This window comes from Staurois parvus, unplaced genomic scaffold (genome assembly GCF_062004578.1).
Source record: "Staurois parvus isolate SC_StPar_1 unplaced genomic scaffold, SC_StPar_1.0 ptg001381l, whole genome shotgun sequence".
Lineage (NCBI taxonomy): Eukaryota > Metazoa > Chordata > Amphibia > Anura > Ranidae > Staurois > Staurois parvus.
Window position 1 is genome coordinate 738,528 of NW_028319177.1, and position 19,729 is coordinate 758,256.

Below are 19,729 nucleotides of genomic sequence, written 5' to 3' on the forward strand. Positions count from 1 at the left end.
TGAGGTGAAGAAAAATCCTTCTTTGGTGTCTGTTTTACACACAGAGGCACCATAGAGAAGCATTTTGTAGCTTGAAGCTCTGAAAACACAAAATAAAAATTGTTAAGTGTGAATGCATCCTTAGAAGGTACACATGGTTACTAATGCTTCATTCTTCTGCCTGTGTAGTCTGATTACTTGATTTCCAATAAACATTTTGATCATTTAATGTCTTTAAAAAAAAAAAACAACTTTCAGGCTCCAGCGTGAAAGGTGTGAGAAACGGGTTACTATGTATTCCTATGGAACTCTTCACCCTCGTGTTGTGGGTCTGATTGTTTGAGGTTCTGGCTTGCTGCATTCAGTTCTACATAAAATGAAAGCAGTAAAGCCACATGTGCATTTTTGCTGCAGATATTTGTGAAGGCAGCCTAACAATCACATGCTGAAGTCAGTGGCCCAGTACAGGTAGTAGTTGTGGCAGTGAATGTAGTACTTCTCCAGCGGGGGAAGGAGATGCTGGCGCAGCTTTAGTCTCAGTGTACGGGTAGTAGACTAGGGGTAGTAACTACATAGCATGGGGAGTAAAGTGGTGGCAGCATAGAGTAATGGTAAGGGCATTTAATATTTGTAGCTGGGGGTATGGAGGCCTTCAGATAAGTTGGGGGTGGAGGAGGGGTAGGAGCAGTTCTAGCAGTAGTGTGGTGGTAGTAATGGCATTGGTAGTGATCAGAGTAGTACTAGTTATTGCAAGATGGTAATGGGGTAATATTAGGAGTAATAGTTGTAGCAATGGGTGTGGTAGTAGTCACAGCAGTATAGTAAAGGTAGAAGTAGCAGTTGCAAACCAGCCAGTGTGTATATACTGCAGAAGGTTGGCACCTGCAGCCAAAGCATGAACCTTACTTTGGCAGCTTGGGCTAAGGGAGGGGTGCCATGCTGTCCCCAGAGACTGGAATCTGGATCCTGGTACTTGGAGCCCAGTTATTGCTCTGTGATTTCATTCAGAACAGCTGTGATTGGCCCACAGCTATCACAGGGTACCTGGGCCAATCATGGTACCATGTAATTTTGTATCAAATCACTAGTGATCAGTTGTCATAAATGGTTAACCACTTCATGACCTTTAAACTTTGCTATTACAGTGATCTTTGGTATAAAGGTGAGAAAAATCCCTGATCACCGCCTTGTAGTACAGTGTTATCATGGTGATTAAATTATCTTTCTAAAAATGAATTTTAAAATCTTGTCACCATCCCTGATCAGCACCACATCTATTATAAGGATGCTTAACTTCACTGGTGATAGGATGGGAAAAAAATTCAATTTTCGAGTATACAACTACACTAAATCCAAAAATAGGGGACTTTTGAGGCGCTGGGCTAAAGAACAAATCATGACTATAAAATTACATTTATTATAGTCCATTATAATGGTGGTCCATCTATTTCACCAATTGGTAAGCAGATATATTAAAACAACCAACAAATCACACGATAAGATTGGACGATTCCATATCCCGCTAGTAATGCCAACACGTTTCCCAGTCTACATCTGCTTCTTCAAAGGCTTTGTGGGGATCGTCTACAAAGACATGGACATAACGTCACAGTAACAAATATATACAGGAAGATATGACACCCATTAATACACATTTCAGGAATATTTTGTTGACTCTTACCACGATGTTCACTTAAATAACAGGATTGCTTTTGGTTCAAAGAGATAATATACACCGATATCTGCTGCCAGGAACAGATGTCCCATCACAGGCCCATAAATCCACCCCCACCCCATAGGGGGAAGGAGGAAAACTAGAGAAGCGGATGAAGACCACCGCTAATCATCAACTGTAAGCTGCAATATGAAGAGAAGGAGGCGATGTCATCTTTATAGTAAAATACCTCAAAACCAGAGCCCATTATATTCCCTAGTATTCATATATAACATAGTATGACCTAGATTCCAATATTTCTAACGGCGAAAGTGTTGTACTTCAGAGAATTCTTCCAAACAAACCGAGAATAAACTCTTCACCAGAGACACCCTCCTAGAGACGTGTATATTGAGTATGGGGTACATGGCATTATTCCTCCCCCAAATAACACACAAAAAGAGGATGTCCCTCACATTCACTTACCCCCCTAAGATCTGCCGCCAAGCTCCAAATCAACAAATGGTCAATATAGATATTGGCAAAAACTAGAAGCGGATAAACCCAGCACCTCGTGGCCCATAACACGGTCAATGGTCCCAAAAATAGCAGCCCGGTATTCAAATCTAGCCCCGCCCCCACCTCTCCTCTATATGACCCCAGCGGGCTGGACGTCCCACCCAACGTCATGATTTCGGGTCGGCGCATTACGTCACACCAGCTGTGGGTGCCATGCTAATCCGCATGCACCCTTCAACAACGGACCGCCATAACAGCAGCGGCCGGATGAGGAGCGCAATGCATTCCAAAGGCCGGTCCCATTAGCAGAGTGCAAGGATGGAGGGGAGGAGGAGAAGCCCCTCACCCCACACAAGTACCCTGTCCCCCGAATGTCCGTCCAATTGCTAGGCCAATAGAAGGACCTCATCCCCTGTGACAGCAGACAAGGATCAATGCAGAACATAAAATGATTACAGAATTACACAGCAAAACAGGAGAAAAGAAGCCATTGATAGTTACAGGAATGGTTTATACGTAAGTGCAGTATTAGAAGTATCCCACCACATGAGACCCCCCGAGCTTCTTACTAAATGCCTCAGAATGTCAGATTTCACAAAAAGGGGCCATTTGAGGATTATTTGTACTGTCCTGAGATATTAGAGCCTCAAGAAATGAGATCGGCAATCAGCAGCGAAAAATTTGTCACACACCTAACATTAAGTCACACACCGACTGCTCAGAACTAGCATACTACCCATAGCCAGGTACACAGGCATTCCATACTACCCATAGTCAGGTGCACAGGCATTCCACACTACCCATAGCCAGGTCTAGAGGCATTCCATGCTACCCATAGCCAGGTACACAGGCATTCCACACTACCCATAGCCAGGTGCACAGGCATTCCACGCTACCCATAGCCAGGTGCACAGGCATTCTACACTACCCATAGCCAGGTACACAGGCATTCCACACTACCCATAGCCAGGTACACAGGCATTCCACACTACCCATAGCCAGGTACACAGGCATTCCACGCTACCCATAGCCAGGTGCACAGGCATTCTACACTACCCATAGCCAGGTGCAAAGGCATTCCACGCTACCCATAGCCAGGTGCACAGGCATTCCACGCTACCCATAGCCAGGTACACAGGCATTCCACGCTACCCATAGCCAGGTGCACAGGCATTCCACGCTACCCATAGCCAGGTGCACAGGCATTCCACGCTACCCATAGCCAGGTGCAAAGGCATTCCACGCTACCCATAGCCAGGTGCACAGATGTCCCAAGTTACCCATGTAGTGGAATGCATCTTCCTGCAGGACAGCTATGAGGAAAGTTCTGGTACTGAAGAGGTTAAGAAATCCAGTTTTAGCAGAGAACGTCCACTATGGGGCGCCTGGCTGTGCCGTGTCCCCCCATACTAGGATCAGTAATGACAATTCCTGGGATGTCATGCATCTCATGTGATGTATTGGAGGTCCTGGGTCCTCTACATGGATCTTTAGTTGGACCTCATTTAGAATACTGTGTCCAGTTCTGGAGATCTCACTTCCATAAAGATATTGATGAGATAGAACGAGTCCAGAGACGGGGAACACAAATGGTGAAAGGTCTGAGGGATCAAACATATCAGGAGAGACTGCAGGAACGTCATATGTACAGTCTGGAGGAAAGAAGGGAAAGGATGGACATGACCAAAACCTTTCAGTACATCAAGAGGGGGAATAAGGTTCTGGAGGGCAGGATGTTCAGTATGAAGCCAAGATGAAGAACACGGGACATGACCTCCAACTGACTGGAGGAAAGTTCCCAACTCATCTTAGAAAGTCATATTTTCCTGAAAGGGTAGTTGATGGTTGGAATAGACCTCCAGCAGAGGTAGTGAGTCAGTCAGCAGTAAGTGGCTTCAGACATGCTTGGGGCAAACATGGATCTAGACTCAGACAACACACCAATATAATAAATAAGTAAATAAATAAATAACAAAGTAATTAAAAAAGGAAACAGACTTGATGGACCACTTGGACTTTTTTCACCTGTCACTTATCTTTGTTATTATATTTTGTATGTCTCATATTATGTCATACACCTCATGTGATGTCAGAGGTCTCATATTATGTCATGCATCTCATGTGATGTCAGAGGTCTAATATGATGTCATGCATCTCATGTGATGTCAGGGGTCTCATATGATGTCATGCATCTCATGTTATGTCAGAGGTCTCATATGCTGTCACGCATCTCATGTGATGTCAGAGGTCTCATATGATGTCATGCATCTCATGTGATGTCGGGGGTCTCATATGACGTCATGCATCTCATGTGATGTCAGGGGTCTCATATGACGTCATGCATCTCATGTGATGTCGGGGGTCTCATATGACGTCATGCATCTCATGTGATGTCAGGGGTCTCATATGACGTCATGCATCTCATGTGATGTCAGGGGTCTCATATGATGTCATGCATCACATGTGATGTTGGGGGTCTCATATGATGTCATATGATGTAATGTGTATCAAGTAATGTAAATTGTTACTTTGCGGTTGAATTCCTAAACCTGGAGAGTCCAGAATCTGGTGCAGCTCTGCATAGAAACCAATCAGCTTCCAGGTTTCCCTGTCAAAGCTTCATTGATCCAGCTGAAGGTAGAAGCTGATTGGCTCCCATGCACAGCTGCAGCAGATTTTGTACTCTCCAGTGTTAGGAAATCTCCCCCTTTGTGGTGTAGAAATGACTTTGAGGATAGTCCTCTTTTGCCCCCTTGCTGTTTGTGGTGAGTGGTGACATCCCAGCAGAGTGATGATGGACGACCCATGCTCAGTCACAGCGGATCCACATTTCATTCATTCTCTGTAATGAGCGTTTCTTGAACAATTGTCAGTCCAGGGAGCAGTGGGCGGAGTGATCCCTCCCTCCTGACTGGCTCCACCCTCAGCAGACCTCCTATATAAGAAGAAGTAGAAGAGCAGCTGATCACAAGTGTCTCTGATAAGGAAGCAGGATGGCAGATAATGTGAGTATGAGCACTGGTGGAAGCTGCAAGAGCTGAGCAAATGGCTTCTGTGGGGGATGGTGGGTGTAGTGCAGGGGTGGGCAAACTTTTTGACTTGAGGGCCGCAATGGGTTCATATATTGGACCCGGGGGCCGGACCAAGAGTAGATGAATGATGTGTATGTGTCCCCCATAGTAAGTATAGTAATATTCCCCCATAGTAATTATAGCAATTCATCCCCCCATATAGCAATTCATCCCCCCATATAGCAATTCATCCCCCCATATAGCAATTCATCCCCCCATATAGCAAATCATCCCCCCATATTAAATCCCCAAGTCCCCCCTGTGTCAATTCACTTACCTTTGCTCCGCGCGTTCCTCTTGTTCCCGCGCCGTTCGGTGTAGCATGAAAATCTGTCCTATGAGGATCTGTCCCCCTCGACGTATCTGCGCATGTGCCAGTTTCAGGCATTAGCAGCCGATCGGCGATCTCCGGCACATGCGCAGATACATCGAGGGGGGACAGATCCTCATAGGAAACAGGGCGGACTGTGAGAGGAGCCTAGCGGGAGCCTAGCTCCGCGGGCCGGATTAAAAGGTCCGCCATGCCGTATGCGGGCTGTAGTTTGCCCATTGCTGGTGTAGTGGGTAATGGTGAGTATTGGTTTGCTTGGTGTGGACACAAGTTGGTGTCGGGCTGGTTTGATGTTGGTGGTGGAGGTATATGTATGAGCACTGGTGGAAGCTGCAAGAGCTGAGCAAATGGCTTCTGTAGGCAGTGGTGGGTGTAGTGGTTGGTATAAGTTTCCTTGGGGTGGACATGGGTTGTTGTTGGGTATAGGAAGTTATGGGTCTACTTCTGGTTATTGTTTGTGTACTATTGAGAAATATGGATCATGCTGATAGGGTGACTTGATGTGAGCAGTTGGTGGGTGTGGGTCAGTATTTTAGTTCTTGTCCATCTATTTCTTTAGGGTGGGATGTATGTGTATTGGTGTCCTGGCACAGAGCTATGTCTGCCTTCCTGGGTGTTCTTAGTATTGGGCATATACTGGAATGGCTCAGACCCTCTTCTCCTCCACACTTGCCCATAGTGGCTCATTATTTCCATGCCTTCCCCTGGTGTGATTATATTAACCATTTGCTGTGCAGTCTTATAAATGGTCCGGTTCTGAGATGTGACATGTCCATCCGCTCTGGGTTAATCCATTTGTGCCATATTAACTCTTTCCATGCAGGATGGAAGCTGGGGGTGGGATGGGGGTAGGGTGGATACGCCAGACAGTTCAGATATTTGATGCGCGCACACAGGGGCGGACTGACAACTCATAGGGCCCTGGGCAATAGGGGATCATGGGGCCCCTGTGTCCTTGCCCAAACTAAAAAAAAAAACTGTGAAAAAGGTACCAGGGGCATCTCATGGGGCCCCCTACTGACTCCAGGCCCTTGGGCAGTGCCTGATTTTCCAAATGGTCAGTCCGCCCATGTGCACACATGATGACTAACTTGTTGACCGAAACTCAACTCATACTGTACCCACCAAGTACATAATTACTAAACATGAATGCTGGGCAGGCCTTGGCACCATCCGGCTGTCTGTAGATGGGACTATACCTTATAAAGGTCTGGGCAGCCGGCATACATGACATGAATGTTAGAGAAAATGCATATATTGTCATGTCATTGATGTGTTATTAGACATTTGTGATCTGCTGGGGATGTCTGAGCTCCTCCACTCTCCCACAAAGTGCTGCCACCCACAGAAATCCCAAACTTGTTCTGAGTGCAACCATCAGATGTCTCTTCTGTCTATAAATGGTGTAATAATCCCCCCCCCCCCCCCATTATACAGGGTGTAGTAATTCTCTTTTCTCCCATACAGACTTTTACCTTTTACAACATCGGCCTCAAACTTGGTCACTCCGTGGAGGTGAAGGGCTTCATTCCGGAGGACTGTGAAGTGTAAGTCACGGTTCCATCCTCAGCTACTTATTATACAATAGATGTCTGCTCTCTGTATAATTTGCCTGAAGTTTACCTTGCAGAAGCAGGAAATTGTTCCGTGTATAGTACATCCTACTGACCCCTACACGCTGGGAATTCGGCATGTGTGGTCCCTCAAATGCCTGACATCAGATTGTGTTGCTCACAGCAAATTTAGCTCAAATGTTTGTTTCATTGACACAATTTCACCATTTGAAATGCCAGCTGACATTGATCTCTCTCCTCCTGGACCTCACCAAACTGTATAGCTGCAGGCACTGTGGAGGAATTTATCCTCCATCTACATTAAAGAGCTTCATCACTACTGCTTACCTAGTTAGAGGTCCAATGGCAAGAGGGAGTGAAAGGGCACAAAGTAGTAGTGACTTCTCAGCTCCCCCTCCTAGCAGTGACACCTTAGCCCCGTTCACCCTTCTCCCTCCCACAACAGTGACCCATCAGCTCAGATCACCCTTCTCCCTGTCTATTTGGATTGAACACGGTCATTCAAGTCTGATCTCAACCTCTCTGCACTCCCATCCCAACGCACACTTTCCTGCTTTAAAAATGGCTGTGTATAAGTGGGTGCTGTAGTGACCGTTGGCTGGAACTGAACACATGCCTGATGAGGGGATCCTGCAAGTCTTCAAAATGTTGCCTTGCTGTAACTATGTAATCCATTAAAATGTTTGGACCCACATTGGTGATGCTTGCTGTGCTGGTGACATCCTCCCAGACTTGAATGACTTCACTATTTCTCGTCAACTTTCAGGAGAAATTGCTCCACAGTGGCTGCAACTTCAAATGTCAGTGAGGGATTTTGGGATTTTCTCAGTGCATAGTTACTACACTTTTTTTTTTTTTTTATGTAGACAACCGTCTGTCCATATCTAGGCTACACGTTCACTTTATGTACTCTTGGTATAGAGGATTACCAGGGCCCCATGTTTTTATGCAAACTGTCAGTTTTAGTCTCCAAAAACATTGTGATATTTTGTGACTTGGGTGGCAGAAGTACCTCTGATTCACATGGGTACCACAGGTGAATGACTCGAGTACTAGATCTGACAAGAACTGAGCAGAATTTGTGCTTTTTCTGTCTTTCTAGGTTTGTCATAAACTTGGGAACAGATGAGAAGAATCTTGTGCTACACTTTTGTCCTCGCTTTAACAATGTTGGAGACCAGCTCACGGTGATCTTGAACTCAAAGGTGGACGATGTCTGGGGAGAAGAGCAGAGGGAAAGCTTCTTCCCCTTCGCACAAGGATCAGACACCACAGTATGTCTACAATGGGAAGGGCAGGAAAAATGGTGGATGGGGCAAAGTGGCATTACTGTTCATATTGGACACATCAGTCTCTAAAAGATGCAGTAATTGCTATAATAGGTCACTCCTTCAGCTCATTCAATGAAGGACGAGACCCTTCCACATGGGAAGATGCAATGGATTCCATCATGCTGCCATTGATGTACCACCTAGAAAATGGTTACTGTTGGTAACATTAATGGTTGTCAGATATTGGCTTGGAAAATGTTTTCATGTAACATTTTGCAAGCCAATATCTTTCTATTTCGTGTATGTTATTGATGTTATGCATATTGGATGAATATTTTAGGAAAACAAGGGAATGGGGATAAGTAAATCCCTGACAACGACTCTGTAAAGGCTCAATCTGGGGAGTAGTGGGAGGGGGGGGGGGGGGGGGCTGGCCTGTAACTTAAGATCGTGTGTTTTACACTAAGCCAGTCATAGTAGATGAGACCCTTGTCCAAGGGCTCACTTGAGCCATGGCTAGGACAAATGTGTATTGGGGCCCCTGGAAGGGGGAGATTAAAATTTGACAGGGAATCCTATGGAACAGAGCCTCAGAGCACGTTCATGGTTCTAATACATGGCATGTAGTGTAGATGTTATATAGCTTGCATGGCATACAGCAGCCCCTCCACCATTGGCCCCAGTGGAACCATTGAAGTTTTTTTGATCTCTGGGAAAGCATTGCTTAAACCAATTTCAGTCTGTACCCAACTTCCAGTGGTGGTCAAAATGCCACTCTTGCAGGCAGTGAAAAGGATGTGTCCTGAAGCTGGCTTCACAAAGTTGTGTTGGGGGCAGGGGCAGACTGACCATTTGGGAACTTGGGCACTGCCTGGGGTCAGTTGTGGGCCCCATGAGATGCCCCTGGTACCTTTCATAGGCTTTTATTGTGGGCAAGGATACAGGGGCTCCATGATCCCCCTATTGCCCCAGGGCCCCATGAGTTGTCAGTCTGCCCCTGGTTGGGGTCCAAAAATAGGCAGGTACCATCAAATAGGAGCCTAATTGGCCAACTCTAGGTCCCCCTAGAAACCTCTGAAGGAACCCTGGGTGAGAATAGCTGGCAGACCCAGACTCCAAACTGGCCAAAAGCCATTGATCTGAGGGCTCCAGTCATTGGTCTAGATGACAGACCGTCCTCAGACTGTTACTAAAACATTGCAGTGCAGAAGCTCATCCTTCCATTACTCCTTTCCATTAGCAATTTTCTGTAACACAAGAAGAATACAGAAGATGAGCTTCATGCACATATCTCCTTATGGAAAGATTTTGGTGATAGCTTGCTGGACTATAAAGGTCAGTCTTTTGTATCTACAGCTGACACTGCCATCTTTTCTTACAGGTTTCCTTCTTGTTTGAGCAAGACAAGATCACCATACAATTGCCTACAGGAAATCCTTTCACATTTCCAGTCCGCTTTCCCATAGAGGAGATCTCTTGCTTGCAGGTGGAACACCTCCGGCTCAAGTCCGTCACACTGAAATGAAGAATCTGCAATAGAGGAGCCACCTCTCCCACGTGTCCATATCCCGGCTCTTGTGAAATGGCCATAATGGATGGAGAGAAATGTTATCCTGTCTTGTACCCTTCTCCTTCCAATCTGCCTCCTTGCTGCTCATGTAGCCATACATTGTGCTTTGCTCAGATCACTTGCTAGAAATGAATTTCATCCACATTTCAAATAAAATCCAATGAGCTCTATTGTCTGATCAATCTTATTATTGAGCACTAAACTGACTGTATTCATTGCTGTAGTCTATAGCGCCCTCCTGCTGGAGGTTTGTTGCATTACTTCTAGGCTGCATTCACACTTGAGCCGCTTGTAGCTTCAAGTTCCAAAAAGTTCAAACTTGAGGTGAAGAAAAATCTTTCTTTGGTGTCTGTTTTACACACAGAGGCACCATAGAGAACAAATTTTATTTTGTGTTTTCAGAGCTTCAAGCTACAAAATGCTTAAGTGTGAATGCATCCTTAGAAGGTACACATGGTGACTAATGCTTCATTCTTCTGCCTGTGTAGTCTGATTACTTGATTTCCAATAAACATTCTGATCTTTTAATGTCTTTAAAAAAAAAAGCACAAAACTTTCAGGCTCCAGACTGAATGGTGTGGAAAACAGGTTACTATGTATTCCTATGGAACTCTTCACCCTCGTGTTGTGGGTCTGATTGTTTGAGGTTCTGGCTTGCTGCATTCAGTTCTACATAAAATGAAAGCAGTAAAGCCACATGTGCATTTTTGCTGCAGATATTTGTGAAGGCAGCCTAACAATCACATGCTGAAGTCAGTGGCCCAGTACAGGTAGTAGCTGTGGCAGTGAATGTAGTACTTCTCCAGCGGGGGAAGGAGATGCTGGCGCAGCTTTAGTCTCAGTGTACGGGTAGTAGACTAGGGGTAGTAACTACATAGCATGGGGAGTAAAGTGGCGGCAGCATAGAGTAATGGTAAGAGCATTTAATATTTGTAGCTGGGGGTATGGAGGCCTTCAGATAAGTTGTGGGTGGAGGAGGTGTAAGAGCAGTTCTAGCAGTAGTGTGGTGGTAGTAATAGCATTGGTAGTGATCAGAGTAGTACTAGTTATTGCAAGATGGTAATGGGGTAATATTAGGAGTAGTAGTTGTAGCATTGGGTGTGGTAGTAGTCACAGCAGTATAGTAAAGGTAGTGGTAGAAGTAGCAGTTGCAAACCAGCCAGTGTATATACTGCAGAAGGTTGGCACCTGCAGACAAAGCATGATCCTTACTTTGGCAGCTTGGGCTAAGGGAGGGGTGCCATGCTGTCCCCAGACACTGGAATTTGGAGCCCAGTTATTGCTCTGTGATTGGCCCACAGCTATCACAGGGTACCTGGGCCAATCATGGTACCATGTAATTTTATATCAAATCACTAGTGATCAGTTGTCATAAATGGTTAACCACTTCATGACCTTTAAACTTTGCTATTACAGAGATCTTTGGTATAAAGGTGAGAAATCCCTGATCACCGCCTTGTAGTACAGTGTTATCATGATGATGAAATTATCTTTCTAAAAATGCATTTTAAAATCTTGTTACCATCCCTGATCAGCACCACATCTGTTATAAGGATGCTTTACTTCACTGGTGATAGGATGGTAAAAAAATTAAATTTTTGAGTATACAACTACACTAAATCCAAAAATAAAGGACTTTTGAGGCGCTGGGCTAAAGAACAAATAATGACTATAAAATTACATTTATTATAGTCCATTATAATGGTGGTCCATCTATTTCACCAATTGGTAAGCAGATATATTAAAACAACCAACAAATCACACGATAAGATTGGACGATTCCATATCCTGCTAGTAATGCCAACACGTTTCCCAGTCTACATCTGCTTCTTCAAAGGCTTTGTGGGGATCGTCTACAAAGACATGGACATAACGTCACAGTAACAAATATATACAGGAAGATATGACACCCATTAATACACATTTCAGGAATATTTTGTTGACTCTTACCACGATGTTCACTTAAATAACAGGATTGCTTTTGGTTCAAAGAGATAATATACACCGATATCTGCTGCCAGGAACAGATGTCCCATCACAGACCCATAAATCCACCTCCACCCCATAGGGGGAAGGAGGAGGAAACCTGGAGAAGAGGGGATGAAGACCACCGCTAATCATCAACTGTAAGCTGCAATATGAAGAGAAGGAGGCGATGTCATCTTTATAGTAAAATACCTCAAAACCAGAGCCCATTATATTCCCTAGTATTCATATATTACATAGTATGACCTAGATTCCAATATTTCTAACGGGGAAAAAGTGTTGTACTTCAGAGAATTCTTCCAAACAAACCGAGAATAAACTCTTCACCAGAGACACCCTCCTAGAGACGTGTATATTGAGTATGGGGTACATGGCATTATTCCTCCCCTAAATAACACACAAAAAAAGAGGATGTCCCTCACATTCGCTTACCCCCCTAAGAACTGCCGCCAAGCTCCAAATCAACAAATGGTCAATATAGATATTGGTAAAACCGCTCAACTAGAAGCGGATAAACCCAGCACCTCGTGGCCCATAACACGGTCAATGGTCCCACAAATAGCAGCCCGGTATTCACATCTAGCCCCGCCACCACCTCTCCCCTATATGACCCCAGCGGGCTGGACGTCCCACCCAACATCATGATGTTGGGTCGGCGCATTACGTCACACCAGCTGTGGGTGCCATGCTAATCCGCATGCACCCTTCAACAACGGACCGCCATAACAGCAGCGGCCGGATGAGTAGCGCAATGCATTCCAATGGCCGGTCCCATTAGCAGAGTGCAAGGATGGAGGGGAGGAGGAGAAGCCCCTCACCCCACACAAGTACCCTGTCCCCCGAATGTCCATCCAATGGCTAGGCCAATAGAAGGACCTCATCCCCTGTGACAGCAGACAAGGATCAATGCAGAACATAAAATTATTACAGAATTACACAGCAAAACAGGAGAAAATAACTGTCAGGAATGGACTTGCAAGTAATGGTGGGACTCACCTGCCTTATGGGCTGCAGTACCAGGGCTGGCCAGCGGGTGCTCCCAGCAATCAGAGACTCAACCTTGCAGCCAGCCAAACACCTGAAACTGCTTATACTGGTGTATTTAAGGGATGGCCAGACCTGCAGACTCTGCCTTGGTGTGTGTTTTTCCTGGGCCCTGTATCCTGTTCCTGCATCCTGCATCCGGTTCCTGTTCCTGTCTCTGTCTTGTTGCTGACCCTGCCTGATCTGGACCTCTGCTGACTTCCCCTGCTCTGACCCCGGCTCGTTCCTGACTATCCCTCTGCCTGACCCTCTGTACCACTCTGCCCGCTACCTGCTGAACCTGGCTTGTGACCCCGACCCATCTCCGCTTGCTCCCCCTGTACCTACCTGCCCGATTGTTATTGACCCGGCCTGCCTGACGACGCTTGCATTGTATGTACTGTCATCTGTGGGTGGTTTGGTTTGATTCGTTTGCACTGTGTTATGTTTTAGTATTGCACTGCGTTTATGTTTGTATTGTTAGTGTTAATAAATTATATTGTTTATAACATATCTGAAGTCTGCGTTTCCCTGCGTCAGTCACACACCTCTGGTCATACCCGTGAGCCCTGACATTACACCAAGGCCAATCCTGACCAGAAGTGGCTGCACAGGGAAGCCATCTTGGCTTGTTGCTGGGAAGGATGGATCTGGATGAGATTGTGTATTTATATCTGCTAGTGTTTGATGACAGAGAGTATGCTTATCAGACTCTGAAGGAGTATCCCCGGGATGAACTGCTAGAATGTATACGGCTCGCTCATGTTCTAGTAGATCAGGGCACAGAATTCTCTGAGGTACAGCCATTGATTCAGGTTTGTGCGGAGTTGGTTTCATCTGGTACCCCCGAATGCAGGGATGAATTTTTGCCGCCATTTAGTGCCGACCAGGTAGAGTCCCTGGTATGGTTATTAGAGGATGATGTGGATTACTTTCTGGACCGTTATTCTGCATGTTCACCACAGATACTAAGAGATTGTATAAATGCAGTGCAGTCATTGGTCAGACAGGCTTTGTGTAAGCTGAGCTTTGTTCAACCCATACTGCAGACATGGACAGATTTGTTGCACCCAGCCTCAGTCAGCTTACAAAAACCCCGTCCTGCTTCTAATCTATTTCCTCAAAGCTCTATTCCTGCATTCCCAACAGCACCTCCAGTTACAGCCCAGTATACCCTGCTATCTACCGCATGTCAGTCCCCTGTTCCCACTCACTGCACCTATCCTGCCTTTAACACTGTAAAGAAGCCCTCTGTAGCAACTGTTCCCTCTCCTGTTCCATCCTCCAGCTCTTCTCTGTCCTCAGCTGCTCCATTCGTTTGCAGACCTGCGTTTACTTGCAGTGCTCCAGTAGTTAAAACCAGAAAAAAACGAAAATTCTTTCCAACCAATACCATCCTGCCAGTATCCAAACCAGTCAGCCTGCCGTCTGAGAACCTGCCTTCCGTGCTTCAGCCTGGTGCCTCGGCACCCGCACTTCAGCCTGAGGTCTGTACCCAGCCTGATGCCTCTACTCAGCCTGATGCCTCTACTCAGCCTGATGCCTGTACCCAGCCTGATGCCTCTACTCAGCCTGATGCCTCTACTCAGCCTGATGCCTGTACCCAGCCTGATGCCTGTACCCAGCCTGATGCCTCTACTCAGCCTGAAGCCTCTACTCAGCCTGATGCCACTACTCAGCCTGAAGCCTCTACTCAGCCTGATGCCTCTACTCAGCCTGATGCCTCTACTCAGCCTGATGCCTCTACTCAGCCTGATGCCTCCACTAAGCCTGATGCCTCTACCCAGCATGATGAACTGATCCAGCCTGATGATCCTATTAGGCCAATTGACTCGATGCCCGCTGTTGATCCAGACGATCCGGTACCTGATCCGGTGCCCGCTGTCGTGCCAATTGACTCAGAGCCCGCTGTCGTGCCTGGTGACTCGGTGCCCACTGCCTTGCCAGATGATACAGTGCCCGCTGGTGAGCCAAATGACCTGATGCCTGGTGACCCAGTGCCCGCCGTCATACCTGGTGACCCGATGCCCGCTGTCGAGCCAGACAATCCGGTACCTGATGACCCGGTGCCCGCTGTCGTGCCAATTGACTCAGAGCTCACTGTCGTGCCTGGTGACTTGGTGCCCACTGCCTTGCCAGATGACGCAGTGCCCGCTGTCGAGCCAAATGACCTGATGCCTGGTGATCCGATGCCCGCTGTCCAGCCAGACGATCCAATGTCTGACCCAGTGCCCGCGGTCATGCCAGTTGACTCGGAGCCCACTGTCGTGCCTGGTGACTCGGTGCCTGTCGCTCCACCTGGGGGTCCGACGCCCACCGCTCCGCCTGGGGGCCCGAGACCTGTCGCTCCGCCTGGGGGTCCGGCGCCCGCCGCTCCGCCTGTGGGCCCGAGACCTGTCGCTCCGCCTGGGGGTCCGGCGCCCGCCGCTCCGCCTGGGGGCCCGAGACCTGTCGCTCCGCCTGGGGGTCCGGTGCCCGCCGCTCCGCCTGGGGGCCCGAGACCTGTTGCTCCGCCTGGGGGTCCGGCGCCCGCCGCTCCGCCTGGGGGCCCGAGACCTGACGCTCCGCCTGGGGGTCCGGCGCCCGCCGCCCCACCTGGGGGCCCGATGCCTGTCGCCCGGCCTGGGGGCCCGATGCCTGTCGCCCCGCCTGGGGGCCCAATGCCTGTCTCCCCTCCTGGGGGCCCGGCGCTCGCCGCTCCGCCTGAGGGCCCGATGCCTGTCGCCCCGCCTGGGGGCCCGATGCCTTCTGCTCCGCCTGGGGGCCCGCTGCCTGCTGCTTCGCCTGGTGATCCGATGTGCCTCTGCCCAGAGTCCAGCCCGATGTGCCTCTGCCCGGAGTCCAGCCCGATGTGCCTCTGCCCGGAGTCCAGCCCGATGTGCCTCTGCCCGGAGTCCAGCCCGATGTGCCTCTGCCCGGAGTCCAGCCCGATGTGCCTCTGCCCGGAGTCCAGCCCGATGTGCCTCTGCCCGGAGTCCAGCCCGATGTGCCTCTGCCCGGAGTGCCTCTGCCCGATGTGCCGCTGCCCGGTGTGCCGCTGCCCGATGTGCCTCTGCCCGGAGTCCAGCCCGATGTGCCAGTCTTTGATATCCCGCCAGTTACCAGACCCGGGCGGTGGAACGTTTTGCCCAGCTAGGACTGTTTGGAGCGTCCTGAGGCCGCTCCTTGAGGGGGGGGTACTGTCAGGAATGGACTGGCCAGCAATCGTGGGACTCACCTGCCTTATGGGCTGCAGTACCAGGGCTGACCAGCGGGTGCTCCCAGCAATCAGAGACTCAACCTTGCAGCCAGCCAAACACCTGAAACTGCTTATACTGGTGTATTTAAGGGATGGCCAGACCTGCAGACTCTGCCTTGGTGTGTGTTTTTCCTGGGCCCTGTATCCTGTTCCTGCATCCTGTTCCTGTCTTGTTGCTGACCCTGCCTGATCTGGACCTCTGCTGACTTCTCCTGCTCTGACCCCGGCTCGTTCCTGACCATCCCTCTGCCTGACCCTCTGTACCACTCTGCCCGCTACCTGCTGAACCTGGCTTGTGACCCCGACCATTCTCCGCTTGCTTCCCCTGTACCTACCTGCCCGATTGATATTGACCCGGCCTGCCTGACAACGCTTGCATTGTATGTATTATCTGTGGGTGGTTTGGTTTGATTCGTTTGCACTGTGTTATGTTTTAGTATTGCACTGCGTTTATGTTTGTATTGTTAGTGTCAATAAATTATATTGTTTATAACATATCTGAAGCCTGCGTTTCCCTGCGTCAGTCACACACCTCTGGTCATACCTGGGAGCCCTGACATTACACCAAGGCCAATCCTGACCAGAAGTGGCTGCACAGGGAAGCCATCTTGGCTTGTTGCTGGGAAGGATGGATCTGGATGAGGTTGTGTATTTATATCTGCTAGTGTTTGATGACAGAGAGTATGCTTATCAGACTCTGAAGGAGTATCCCCGGGATGAACTGCTAGAATGTATACAGATCGCTCATGTTCTAGTAGATCAGGGCACAGAATTCTCTGAGGTGCAGCCATTGATTCAGGTTTGTGCGGAGTTGGTTTCATCTGGTACCCCCGAATGCAGGGATGAATTTTTGCCGCCATTTAGTGCCGACCAGGTAGAGTCCCTGGTGTGGTTATTAGAGGATGATGTGGATTACTTTCTGGAGCGTTATTCCACATGTTCACCACAGATACTAAGAGATTGTATAAACGCAGTACAGTCATTGACCAGACAGGCTTTGTGTAAGCTCAGCTTTGTTCAACCCATACTGCAGACATGGTCAGACTTGTTGCACCCAGCCTCAGTCAGCCTACAAAGACCCAGTCCCGCTTCTAATCAATTTCCTCAAAGCTCTATTCCTGCATTCCCAACAGCACCTCCAGTTACAGCCCAGTATACCCTGCTATCTACCGCATGTCATTCCCCTGTTCCCACTCGCTGCACCTATCCTGCCTTTAACCCTGTAAAGAAGTCCTCTGTAGCAACTGTTCCCTCCCCTGTTCCATCCTCCAGCTCTTCTCTGTCCTCAGCTGCTCCATTCGTTTGCAGACCTGCGTTTACTTGCAGTGCTCCAGTAGTTAAAACCAGAAAAAAGCGAAAATTCTTTCCAACCAATACCATCCTGCCAGTATCCAAACCGGTCAGCCTGCCGTCTGAGAACCTGCCTTCCGTGGTTCAGCCTGGTGCCTCGGCACCCGCACTTCAGCCTGAGGTCTGTACCCAGCCTGATGCCTGTACCCAGCCTGATGCCTGTACCCAGCCTGATGCCTCTACTCAGCCTGATGCCTCTACTCAGCCTGATGCCTCTACCCAGCATGATGAACTGATCCAGCCTGATGATCCTATTAGGCCAATTGACTCGATGCCCGCTGTTGATCCGGTACCTGATCCGGTGCCCGCTGTTGTGCCAATTGACTCAGAGCCCGCTGTCGTGCCTGGTGACTCGGTGCCCACTGCCTTGCCAGATGACGCGGTGCCCGCTGGCGAGCCAAATGACCTGATGCCTGGTGACCCAGTGCCCGCCGTCATACCTGGTGACCCGATGCCCGCTGTCGAGCCAGACAATCCGGTACCTGATGACCCGGTGCCCGCTGTCGTGCCAATTGACTCAGAGCCCACTGTCATGCCTGGTGACTTGGTGCCCACTGCCTTGCCAGATGACGCGGTGCCCGCTGTCGAGCCAAATGACCTGATGCCTGGTGACCCGATGCCCGCTGTCCAGCCAGACGATCCAATGTCTGACCCAGTGCCAGCGGTCATGCCAGTTGACTCGGAGCCCACTGTCGTGCCTGGTGACTCGGTGCCTGTCGCTCCACCTGGGGGTCCGGCGCCCACCGCTCCGCCTGGAGGCCCGAGACCTGTCGCTCCGCCTGGGGGTCCGGCGCCCGCTGCTCCGCCTGGGGGCCCGAGACCTGTCGCTCCGCCTGGGGGTCCGGCGCCCGCCGCTCCGCCTGGGGGCCCGAGACCTGACGCTCCGCCTGGGGGTCCGGCGCCCGCTGCCCCGCCTGGGGGCCCGCTGCCTGCTGCTTCGCCTGGTGATCCGATGTGCCTCTGCCCGGAGTCCAGCCCGATGTGCCTCTGCCCGGAGTCCAGCCCGATGTGCCTCTGCCCGGAGTCCAGCCCGATGTGCCTCTGCCCAGAGTCCAGCCCGATGTGCCTCTGCCCGGAGTCTAGCCCGATTTGCCTCTGCCCGGAGTCCAGCCCGATGTGCCTCTGCCCGGAGTGCCTCTGCCCGATGTGCCGCTGCCCGGTGTGCCGCTGCCCGATGTGCCTCTGCCCGGAGTCCAGCCCGATGTGCCAGTCTTTGATATCCCGCCAGTTACCAGACCCGGGCGGTGGAACGTTTTGCCCAGCTAGGACTGTTTGGAGCGTCCTGAGGCCGCTCCTTGAGGGGGGGGTACTGTCAGGAATGGACTGGCCAGCAATCGTGGGACTCACCTGCCTTATGGGCTGCAGTACCAGGGCTGGCCAGCGGGTGCTCCCAGCAATCAGAGACTCAACCTTGCAGCCAGCCAAACACCTGAAACTGCTTACACTGGTGTATTTAAGGGATGGCCAGACCTGCAGACTCTGCCTTGGTGTGTGTTTTTCCTGGGCCCTGTATCCTGTTCCTGCATCCTGCATCCTGTTCCTGTTCCTGTTCCAGCCTTGTTGCTGACCCTGCCTGATCTGGACCTCTGCTGACTTCTCCTGCTCTGACCCCGGCTCGTTCCTGACCATCCCTCTGCCTGACCCTCTGTACCACTCTGCCCGCTACCTGCTGAACCTGGCTTGTGACCCCGACCATTCTCCGCTTGCTCCCCCTGTACCTACCTGCCCGATTGATATTGACCCGGCCTGCCTGACGACGCTTGCATTGTATGTACTGTCATCTGTGGGTGGTTGGTTTGATTCGTTTGCACTGTGTTATGTTTTAGTATTGCACTGCGTTTATGTTTGTATTGTTAGTGTTAATAAATTATATTGTTTATAACATATCTGAAGTCTGCGTTTCCCTGCGTCAGTCACACACCTCTGGTCATACCCGGAGCCCTGACAATAACCCATTGATAGTTACAGGAATGGTTTATACGTAAGTGCAGTATTAGAAGTATCCCACCACATGAGACTCCCCGAGCTTCTTCCTAAATGCCTCAGAATGTCAGATTTCACAAAAAGGGGCCATTTGAGGATTATTTGTACTGACCCGGGATTTTAGAGTCTCAAGAAATGAGATCGGCAATTAGCAGCGAATAATTTCTCACACACCTAACG

General features: G+C 49.4%; 2 protein-coding genes across 3 annotated transcripts in view; both read left to right on the plus strand.

Moving 5' to 3' along the window:
- LOC149436291 (galectin-1-like) overlaps window positions 1-19,729 on the plus strand; it is a 391,735-nt gene that overhangs the window by 299,090 nt on the left and 72,916 nt on the right. The window lies entirely within an intron of this gene.
- LOC149436303 (galectin-1-like) lies at window positions 5,129-10,139 on the plus strand. Its single transcript, XM_089661764.1, has 4 exons — window positions 5,129-5,157; window positions 7,022-7,101; window positions 8,231-8,402; window positions 9,781-10,139. Exons 1-4 carry the CDS (start codon window positions 5,146-5,148, stop codon window positions 9,922-9,924), a joined length of 408 nt encoding a protein of 135 aa, XP_089517890.1. The 5' UTR covers window positions 5,129-5,145; the 3' UTR covers window positions 9,925-10,139.